General features: G+C 53.0%; 1 protein-coding gene across 1 annotated transcript; it reads left to right on the plus strand.

Moving 5' to 3' along the window:
- The first annotated feature begins 482 nt into the window (after nucleotides 1-482).
- SH2D7 (SH2 domain containing 7) lies at nucleotides 483-9704 on the plus strand. Its single transcript, XM_055555884.1, has 7 exons — nucleotides 483-658; nucleotides 2045-2134; nucleotides 5302-5467; nucleotides 5741-5926; nucleotides 7495-8155; nucleotides 8201-8232; nucleotides 9654-9704. Exons 1-7 carry the CDS (start codon nucleotides 483-485, stop codon nucleotides 9702-9704), a joined length of 1362 nt encoding a protein of 453 aa, XP_055411859.1.
- The last annotated feature ends 1231 nt before the right edge of the window (nucleotides 9705-10935 follow it).

A 10935-nucleotide genomic window follows, 5' to 3' on the forward strand; every position in this document is an offset into this window, starting at 1 on the left:
AAGCTTGAGTGGAAGGAGAAATTCACCAGCACGGAACTTCACCAAAATGCAAGTGGCCTCCATGGAGGAAGGACAAGTAGAATTTAAATTCCCCACTTTGCTAAGAGTGGCAGTGCCTGGCCCTTAGCCAGAGTCTGGTCTTTAGCCGAGACAAAGACCGGAGGTTGGGGGAAGGGGCCAAACCCAGTGCTGTGCCTCATCTGCTAGCCAGGAAGTCAGAGATACCCCCCCACCCCAGGCCTCTCTAGCTGCTAATGTGACCCTCCCCCAGCGTCCCCAGCCAGCCAAGGTGCCCCGCCTCAGAGCATCAGAGAGGGGAACCAGCCCACACATTGTCAGAGGTGACAATGGGGCTCCTGTGTGCCGTGGGCGGTTGGAGAGGGCATGGACTCAGGCAAATGAGGCATCAGTCCATCGGGCACACACAGATATAGAGGCGTGCGGGTGGCCTGGGCTCGGCTTCCACCTCAGTGCTCACCAGAATGGAGGCCCACCTTAGGCAGCTCAGCCTGGGCAGGGGGCCCAAGGGGGCTGGGGACAGACAGGCCCTGGCTGAGCTGCAGGAGCTGGCCCTGAGCTGGTTCATGGAGACGCAAGCCCCCCTCATTCTGCAGAATGGAGTCCTGCCCCCCTGGTTTCACGGATTCATCACCCGCAAGTAAGGCTGCCCCTGTCCACACACCCAGCATGGCCGATAGCCCCTCAGGGCCGAAAAAATAGTCTGGGACCAGATTGGTCCCTGCCTTCTCCATGGGGGAGGCAGGGACCCCAGGAGGTGGTGGGTGGGAAAGCAGATTTAGGAGCACCAAGTTCTCTGATGGCTGCTTCTGTGGGCAAGGTGGGTGAAGGCATTGGCCCCCCACTATGAGTTTTCTGGGGCTGCCAGGTTGCCAGAAAAACAGAGGCAGGGGGGTGGGGGCGGCAGGCTGGATCAGAATGCATTCAGACCAGCTCTGAATATCTTGACGAATTACTAGGGGTGCTGTTTCATTTATCATCCAAAGCAGAACACTATTAGTAAGTGGAGAATTTACTAGGAGACCTGTTTTAAGTGGGAACTGTCCCAGGCATATACAGTTACTCTAGGAATAAATGCCAAAATGTGGGGGCTGGCTTTCTGATTGGGGTGGGTCTCCAAGCTGCCAAAGCACTTGCTGAAGGAATGACAAATGCAGCCAGCCTTTGGGCCCTCCCGGCCCAGCACTTAGCATTGAACCAGGGCCAGCTTCACCGGCATCAACTCGTGTTGTAACACAGGGCCCTTTGCTCAGAAGGGCCCTATTCTTGGCTGAATACACTGCAGTCCCCATGTTGAAATTCTTTTTTACTGAGAGGCTCCAGGTTTTCATTTAGTACCGAACTCTGCAAAAGTTGTAGTTGATCCTGCATAGAGCAGGCACTCAGTATTTGGTGAATAAGTGGGTGAGGAACTATTTGGTCTATGTACTGCCAAATCAGAAGACAGCTGGAATTTTCCACCATGCCTCCAGAATACTTGGCATTATTTAGCAGTATCCATAGCTGCCTGGGGTTGAAGGGGATGTGCAAGGGAGGAAGATGAGAACCTAAGAGTTGCTATCATGGTCAGCCTCCAGATATAATAGCACCTTCTCCCTGCAGAAACTCTTGTGCAGTACACATCCTGCACAAGTGTGCAGCAATTGTACACATTGCTGTACGCAGCAATCCTGAGGCAAAGATCCACAAAACTGAAAATCTCCAGCTATATGGAATCCCTCTTGCTATAGGGCCATTCAGGTGGAGGGCGGTGGCTATTGTGCCCACTGGTGAGGCTGTAAGTGGAGCAATGTATGTGACTTCAGGACTCCAACCCAGCGCCAGACTGAGTCTTGAATTTGCTTGACTGAGCCCAGACCGGCCACAGAACCAGCCGAAATACTGAGGGAGTTCTCTATAAAGGTCTGGAGGTCTGTGCTCTGGGTCTGGGGCATGGCCAGCAGGGACTCTGAGGCGGGTCTGACTTAGGCTACTCCTGCTGCTGTTGGGGGTGCCCAGCCTGGCTAATGGCATGTCCTCTGCCCAGGCAGACAGAGCAGCTGCTCGGGGACAAAGCTCTTGGCTCCTTCCTCATCCGCCTCAGTGACCGGGCCACCGGCTACATCTTGTCCTACAGGTAAGAGAGGAAGCCCTCTGCAAAGGGCAGGCAGGCAGGCTCTGGCTCCCACAAGCCAGCCTTGCAGATAAGCTCCGAGTCTCCACCAGCCCACACTGCTGGGATTTCCCCAGGCCCTCACTCCCTGACTCCCTCACTCATCCACCATGTCCATCAGGCATGCTGAGCAGTGCCAGCCATACACTAGGAGAAGCCTCTGCCTTCAAGGTGGTGAGTCAGAGGGGCAGGCAGGGGAGAACCTCCTCCTGATGGAAGACTGGGGAAGGTTCACAGAGGTGAACTTTGAGTCCAGCATAGAAGGAAGAAAGCAACTTGCTGGGCAGGAAAGGAGGTGTGATTGGGGTTTAGGAAGGCATTTCCAGTAGATTAAACTGCATGTGCAAAAGAAGAGAGACAAAGCAGACTAAGGTGTTGGGGAGTTGCTGGGTGCAGAAGGATGCATGGTCCCAGTGGAGCAGTGCCTGGAGAGGAGGGCAGGGGGCAGCTCAGGATAGCCTTGGATGCTGGGCTGTGCCCATAGACAGTGATGGGTCATCGGGTCAGACTTAGGTTTTGCAAGGAACCTGCAGGCAGCCTATGGAAGGAGGACTCAAGACAGATACTGGGGGCAGTGGGGACCACAGAGGGGTGAGGTCTGGGCTCGATGATTAAATCTAGACAAGTGTAAGGCAGTGGTCCTAGAGACGAGGAGACAAGATAGGCAGGATGAAGTCAGAAGTGGTGATGTCAGAGCCTGACCCAAGAGTAGGTTGCGAGGGGGAAGGCAGAAAAAGAAAGAAGTTCCCCCCACCACCAATCCCCAGTTAGGGAGGGAGGCAGGCTGGGGCTCCAGGGAAACTCTCAAAGGTCTCAGATTCAGATTCAGATTCAAAATTATCATCTGTTGTGACTGTCCCAGTTCAAATCCTGACTTTGAGCAAGTTGCTTTGCCTCTCTGCACCCATGTTTCCTCATCTGTAAAATGGTAATATTGCAGGATTTACTTCATAGAATTGTTGAATGCGTTTGATGAGTTTAGACCTTTAAAAGTGCTGGTACAGTCTCCAGAACATAGTAAATAAATAAATGTTACTAGTTACTAAAATAGTTATTGTTATTCTGAGTCCCTGATACAGTTCTCAGCATTTTGAAATATACAAACTCAGCAGTTTTCAATGTCTTTTCAACATCAGGGCTTTTTTTTTTTATTATTATTCAAACATGATCTTGGGTGGAATGCCAACTCATTAAAGAGATAAAAGTGGGGTTCCTCACAGATACACAAATAGACCAACAAATCCAGAAACAGCCCCCCACATTTGGTTTACCTGATTTGTAACAAATGTCCACTGTAGTTCAGGGGTGAGGGATGGGGGTAGGCTGGTCTTTTCAATAAGTGGTGTGGGAGTAATTGGATATCCAAATGGAAAAAAATGACCCCCACCTCACATCATACACAAAATTTAAATAATTCTAGATGGATCATGAACTCAAGTGAGAACAGCAAAACAATACACTTATAAAGGAAAACATGGGAAACGTTTTTCATGATCTTGTGGTAGGCAACGATTTCTTTAACAAGACCCCAAAGTACTGACAGAGAAGCTTAACAATTGAGTTTCTTAAAATTGAGAACTCTTATTAATCAAAAGATACCATTTTGTGAATAAAAGGACAAGCCACAGTGCCAGAGAGGTTTTGTATTGTAATACATACACCTAATAAAGGATTCATATTGAGAATATATGAAGAAGTCCTGCAAATCAGTAAGGCAAAGACAACACAGGCAAAATAGAGGCACTTCAAAAAGAGTGTCCAAAAAGGACAGTTCAGCAGCTTTAGTGATCAGGGAAATAGAAACTAAAACCACAGTGAACTGCTGGTTACAGTAAAAGAGGCTACGAAACAGTTTGTGAAGACACGGAGCAACTGTAACTCTCATACTTGGCAACAACTTTAGAAAACAATTTGGCATACTACTAAAGCTAAGCAAAAGTGTATTCCGGACCCACCAACTCTCTGTCCTGGGATATTCTCAACACTAGTGAATACATGTATTCAGCAAAAAGCCATGTACAAGAATGTTCAGAGTAACTTCATTTATAACAGCCCAGATGTGGAAATAACCTAAATGTCCATCAGCAGAATGGATACATTGTGGATATTTAAATTAAACGGAATACTACCTATCAGTGGGGGAAAAAAGAAGCTAATTCTACATGGACATGAAAAAATATATATGATTCTATTTATGTGAATTTCCATAATGAGTAAAACTGATCTGTGACGATGGGGGTCAGGGTCATGGCTACTCTGGAAGGGGCCATAAGGGAGTCTTCTGGGGAGCTGGAAATATTGTCTGTTTTCCTCTAGGTGGTGGTTACATGGGAAATACATTGAGCGGCACAATTAGAATGTGTGCCTTCACTGTGTTTCCCCTTATTGTTTAGTTACTAAGTAGTGTCTGCCTCTCTGTGAGCCCAGGGACATTTTTGGGACCCCATGCAACCCCGCCAGGCTCCTCTGTCCATGGGATTTCCCAGGCAAGAATACTGGAGTAGGTTGCCGTTTCCTCCTCTGGGGGATCTTCCCCACCCAGGGATTGAACCTGCAGTCTCCTGCATTAGAAGGCAGATTCTTTATCACTGAGCCACCAGGGAAGCCCAATATTCTTCCATAAAAAAGGAAAATGAAGAGAGTGGGACTTTACAGGCTGGGGGAGATGGGAGCTGGAATTCCATCTTTTCCACGTGGCTGGAATTCAGGTGAGGGGAGTGAGGCCGAAGTGTGCAAGTGTGGGGTCGGACCTCATCTTTAAGACAGAGGTTTTACTCATCATGGATATTTTGGTATTAATTTTGACTTTCTAAAATATTGCATTATCAGTTGTCCTGATTACTGAATTTGTGTCATCCCTTTACATCTTGCATCCAAGCCCCAAGCTGAGTGCCTCACTTCCCCTGCCCTTTCCTCCCTGACTGGTGCTGCAGGGGAAGGGGGGTGGGGGGCATGGAGGGGGAGGTGGGGTGGAACGCCACTCCCCAGCTCCGCATCACCTACAAGGCTGCGCTTGTTGGATGTCAAGTCCTACTTTGCAGAGGGCACGTCAAGGCCCCAGAGGACAGCGTGGCCCCGGGTCAGCCCCGGCCCTGGGCCAAGGCACAGCTGCCGTTGTCCTTGTGTTGCAGGGGCAGTGACCGCTGCCGGCATTTTGCCATCAGCCAGCTCCAAAACCGGCGCTGCCTCATCTCAGGGGACACCCAGAGCCACGGCACGCTGGCGGAACTTGTGCGCCATTACCAGGAGGTGCAGTTTGAGCCCTTCGGGGAGACCCTGTCTGCTGCCTGCCCCCGGGTAGGTACCCCTCTTCCTGGGGGGGTGGGGGCTGGGGCAGAGTGCACAGGCCAGGGGTGTCCACCACTGGACCACATGCCTTTCTTTGCCTTCTCTATTTCCTGCCACCCACAGGCACTCAGTGCGGGGTCCTGGGAGAAGGAGACAGCGTTCTAGCTGAGGTCTGGGACCTGGTGGGGATGTTTCTGGCTCTGGCCAGCAGTCTCTGGCAGGAGGCTAGAGGCCAGCCAGGGGTATATGACCACACACTTGCTGTGTCTCCACCACCCCCAGATGGAGGACAATGATCTCTATGACGCCATCACCCTGGGCCTCCACCAAACTGATCCTATCCTGGAACACCCACCAGAGAAGGCCAGCAGCCCGCTTGCCTCTCCAAAGCACCAGGCCTCCTCCCTCCACAAAAGGAGGAGCTTGGATGCAAGTCCCCGGAATCTCTCCGAGGAAGAAAGCATGGAGGTGAGAAGGATTCTGGGCCACTGAGGGTCAGGGTTGCTAGACCAGGAATGTGGGTGCCACGCCCACAGTCAGGCCTGGAGCGGCCACCGCAGCCAGCCCCTCAGGCTGAGGAGGCTGACTGCCAGGCCCTCTGGGAGAGGAGCGGCCCAGTTTGGAATCACCCAGTGGTTCACCCATGCCTGCCTCTGCTAGCTGGATTTGGTTCAAACCTTGGCTTGGCCTTTCTGGCTGAGTGACTTTGGTCAAGTCACATAACCTCTCTGAGTCTCAGTTTACCAACCCTGAGATTCCACCGAGGCTTGAATGAGGGAACGGATGTACAATGTCTGAAAAAATCCCTTTGTAAACTATAGAGTGGAGTGCCTGTGAGCCAATACTTTATTGTCTGTAGCACCTTTGCAGGAGGGACTCATGGAGACTTTTTTTAAAATGTATATCAGATCACAGAATGTCGAGGGCTTCTCCTCTTGTTTAAAATAAAATCTGAAAGCTTCACCAGGGTTCACAAGAGCCTCTTCAGGTGCCCTTGCTCTCTCTCCTCCTTCTTCACTTTTCTGGATCTTCCTTAAACACACCAGCCTTGTTCCCACCTCAGCGCCTTTGCACTTGCTGACCCACTGCCTGGAATACTCTTCCCACCAGATACCCACATGGCTGCTACTCTCGCTGCATGCCATTCTCTGCTTAAATGCCCTCTCCTCAGAAAGGACCGCCTAAGCTATGGAAAATATCCCCTCTCCCACCTGCCATTGTCCCAATCCCATTCCTCAGCTTTGTTCTTCTTCATAGTACTGATCATGAGCTGACAGTACATTATGTTGTGATACAGTATAATACGGGTGCTTCCCAGGTGGCACACTGGTAAAAAATCCACCTGCTGATGCAGGAGACACAAGAGATGCCGGTTCGATCCCTGGGACAGGAATATCCTCTGGAGAAGGATATGGCAGCCCACTCCAGTATTCTTGCTGGAAAAACCTGATAGGCAGAGGAGCCTGGTGGACTACAGTCCATAGGGTTGCAGAGTCGGACACAACTGAGTGACTGAGCATGCATGCTATTATATCATGTATTACATCAACCACATTAAACAAAAACAGAGTAGTATGTTGTCCATCTCCAGGTTAGAATGTAAACTCCCAAGAGGTCTTGCTCACTATGGAGCCCTTGACACCTGGGACAGTGTCTACACAGTTCTTACTATTTGTTGAATAAATACACAATTGATGGACTTGAGAGTTACCTATTCTGCAGGTGAAGGGAGCAGTAAGTAGGTGAATGCAGGGGTCTCTCTGAGGGGCAGGGGGGAGAGGAGCAGAACAGAATGATCTCCGGTGGGAGATAGAGCTCACGGCCTCTGACCTTGAATGCCAATGTAAGGACCATATTCAGGAGTCCTAGAACATGAAGCTGGCAAGGACCCCGAATGTCCACCAACCCCTGCACATAACGGCCTCAGGTAAATGAGTCCAAGGCCAGGGGCCTCAGGTTCTCTGAGAAAGCTTCATTTTAGCTGAGGGCAGCCTGGTGGCAGGGTAACCTTTCAGAAGTTCTGTTCCTCTCTCCAGGCCCCTGTCAAGGTGCCCCCGCTCCCGGAGAGGAGAGGTTCCCTTCTGAGCAACTCTTTTGGAGGCTCCAACGACATCATCTATGCAGACCTGAGAAAGATGAACCAGGCCCGGCTATGCCTGGGCACAGATATATCCAGCTGGCAGAGGCCAGTTCCAGGTGGCAGCCAGGCCTGTTCTCCAGGCAAGGAGGCCCAGAGGAGACCTTCAGACGGAAGCCAGAACAAGCCTGATGGCCCAGGACCTGCCCTCTCTGGGGTGAGCCCAGACCAGGGCCCTAGGGTGTCTCCCATTTCTTGGGGCCTCCTCCTGCCGTCCAGCTCTGAGGCCTCGGGACCCTCAGGGGCTACCTGGAGCCAGGGGTCTCCAAAACTGAGCCGTGGGGCCCAGCCCTGCTCCCAGAGCAGTTGTGCAGACACCTACGAGTCCATCTGGACAGAAGGCATCCCCGAGGACGCCAGGGATGTGCCACGCCGAGAAGACAGCAATGCCCATGAGCAGATTGCAGTCTGCTGGGGGAGCCCGGCCAGGACCCCCTATCCTGGGATGGGCCCTACATACAGCAAGCTTTCAGGGTTCACAGACTGTGGTTATGAGAGGATCTCAGAGGTCCCGGAGCTCCCAGAGCCCAGACACACCTATGAACAAATCCCAGGAGCAAGTAGCCAGGAGCAAGGAGGCTGGACAGACACACAAATCCAAGCAGCCAGGAGCAAGGAAGCCGGACGGACACACAAGGTGGGCTCCAGGGTGGGGCGGGGTGGCTGCCAGCCAGCAGAGAGCTACTGGTGAATGAGGGAACCTGTGGCCCTCAAACACGGGTGGGTCAGGTCAGCACCACACCCAGAACTGCCCAGCCCCGACTTCTGCTTGGAGAAGGTGGAGAGGAAGAGGTTAGATTTGGATGTAAGATAGGAACTTTCAGGCCCTTCTGAAGTCTTTCTCTGGGGCAGGACTCCTGCCACTGCAGGGGTCTCAGAGCCTCAGAGAGGTGGACAAGGACCCTGGCTCCAGGTTTGACTTGCCTTGTCCCTTTTCATGACTCAGGCACTCCCTACCCATGTGCCTTTGGGCAAAATAGTTTCCCATGCAACTAAGATCATCAGATTCAGCAAGATAAAATACAACACACCCAGTTAATCTGAATTTCAGATAAACAATGAGTAATGTTTTTTTAGCATAGTTACCAGTACTGCTATTATTCCTTATTTATCTGAAGTTCAAACTTAGCTGGGCATCCTGTACTCTTATTTAGCATCTACCCAGGATCTGGCTCCATTTCCTCATCTGTAAAATGGGCTGGTCCTGTGCTGTGTCCAGGGGTGGCTGCCCAGGAGATGATGCTAGCCATCCCCATGTGCTCAGGATACAGCCCAGAGACAGCTGTCAAAGGATAACTGTTATTCCTGGGGGTTTCTAAGAAAGGAGAAAGGGGGAAGCAAAGACCAGGAGGATGGAGGGAGGGGGTCAGAGTTCCCAGGGAGGCAGAGGAGCCCTGCTGAGGGTTCACCCCAGTGTGCTTGCCTGTACCTGGAGCCCATGAGCCATGTGACTCCCTCCCCGAGGTGGCAGCCTCAGATCTCCAGCATGTGCAGACCTCCTCTCCTGGCCTGAACAGTAAGACCCTGAGCTCGCAGATGAAAGGCCTTCACCAGAAGCTCTGCCAACTCCCCCCTCGGGGCAAGGTTGTACCCACACACCCCAGGACAGGGAACTCCCCTGGTTCAAGACAGCCTCTGAGATCCTGACTCTCAGGACCACAGATCCTGCCTGTGGACAGTCTTTCTAAGAACTACATAAGCTACATCCCCCATCTGCTCCTCCTCCAGCTGCAAAGTCCTTCTGGGTCCTGAAGGCATCACATACACCGCCCCCCCCATCCTACCTAGGGCGTGGCTGAGGCAGAGAGGGCTGGGGTGGGGACCCCCGGAGACCCAGTGAAGGAAGGGGGGCGAGAGAGAGCAAGTCCTTCATCCAAACCAGAGGGCTGGGGTTTCTGGCACTGTGAGGGGCTGTGGAGCAACTAGCCATCTGCATTCCAACCTGGTCTTTCTCTGGCCTTGGCCTCAGCTCCCAGTCCCTGTAGAGGGACCCTCTGAGCCTGGGTCTCCCTGCCCTGTCCCAGGACCCAGGCTCCAGCATCCTGTCCTTCCTTGCAGCCTGACAAGCTCCGGAGGATCTTCTTCACAGACAAGAAGCACAAACCCTGAGGAGGCCTGGCTTCCAGCGGCCCACCAGCGGGTTTCCTGGGCCCGGGGCCACACCAGAGGTTATTGGGAAGCTCTCAGCTTGCTTGAAGGCACCCCTTGGACCCTCAAACCCAACCAGCCTGCTCTGAGACCAAGCTCCAAGACAGCCTAGGTGCCCACCAGCGACAGGGTGGGAGGGGACCTTCCAGTCTCCTGCTGCTCAGGACTGAGTCCCACTCCCCACCCCTGGGCCTCCCACCCATCCAGAGGAAGTCACAGCCTGAGAGGAGGGGGGAGGGCAGCCAAAGGCAGGGGTGAGCACCCCCTGCTTCCAAGATGAGCAGGCTGGGGAGGTCCTGGACGATTGATGGAGCTGGCCTCCCACCACTGAACACTTACTGAGCACGGGACAGGCCCTGTGGCATGGCTGGCATTTTCTTAGCTGAGTGATGTTGTACAGTTGCTCCAGAGACCAAAACTAGTCCCCCTCATTGTGGCCCTAGCAGAGACCGGGGGGGTGGGAAGTAGCAGCAGAGTGCCACCTGAGGGGATGGTTCTGACCCTGGGGCAGCTGAGCTCCTGGGGGCCATCCCCTCTGCCCCTCTCCACCCCCACCTTTATGCAGGCCTCATAATGCAAGCTAAGCAGACCCTGGTCTGACCCTTTTGCTGCAGATGAGTGGGCGGCGTGGGGGGCGGGGAGGGACAGAGACCCAGAGAGGAGCAGCAACCTGCCTGAGGCTGCACAGTCAGCCAGCCTGGGCACTGCTGGGCAGTGTCTGGAGTCAGCCCGTGGGTGCTTGCTGGCCTCCGTATATGACCAGGTCACCCTCATCTGTGCTCTGCCTCCAGCCAGTGATGGCCTTTAGGGGTGGCTCTCAGACCCCTCCTAACGCAGGCCCAAACCTGGCCGGCCGCCCAGGCTCAGCCTGGGCACTGCTGGGTGGTTTCTGGAGCCAGCCAGTGGGCGCCCACCAGCCATCCCTATGTGACTGGTCACCATGGACCTAGCCCCATGCCTGATACAAACGTTCACTGGAATGGCTCTCACTATGAGGGACGTGGAGATGATTTTTCACCCAACATCGGCTCTTCGTGGAGCTCCCTAGGATCTGGGGCACAGATATGTCTTCTCCCAAGGACACAAGCACTGAAATAAAGTTGGTGCCGAAGGTGGGAAGGCAGCGCTTAACCTTAAGAGGTGAGGTGCTCACGGGGAGATTTCAAGGAGAAAAGGGATCAACAAACCTTTC

The sequence above is a fragment of the Bubalus kerabau genome, chromosome 19 (genome assembly GCF_029407905.1).
Source record: "Bubalus kerabau isolate K-KA32 ecotype Philippines breed swamp buffalo chromosome 19, PCC_UOA_SB_1v2, whole genome shotgun sequence".
In the NCBI taxonomy this organism is placed as follows: Eukaryota; Metazoa; Chordata; class Mammalia; order Artiodactyla; family Bovidae; genus Bubalus; species Bubalus kerabau.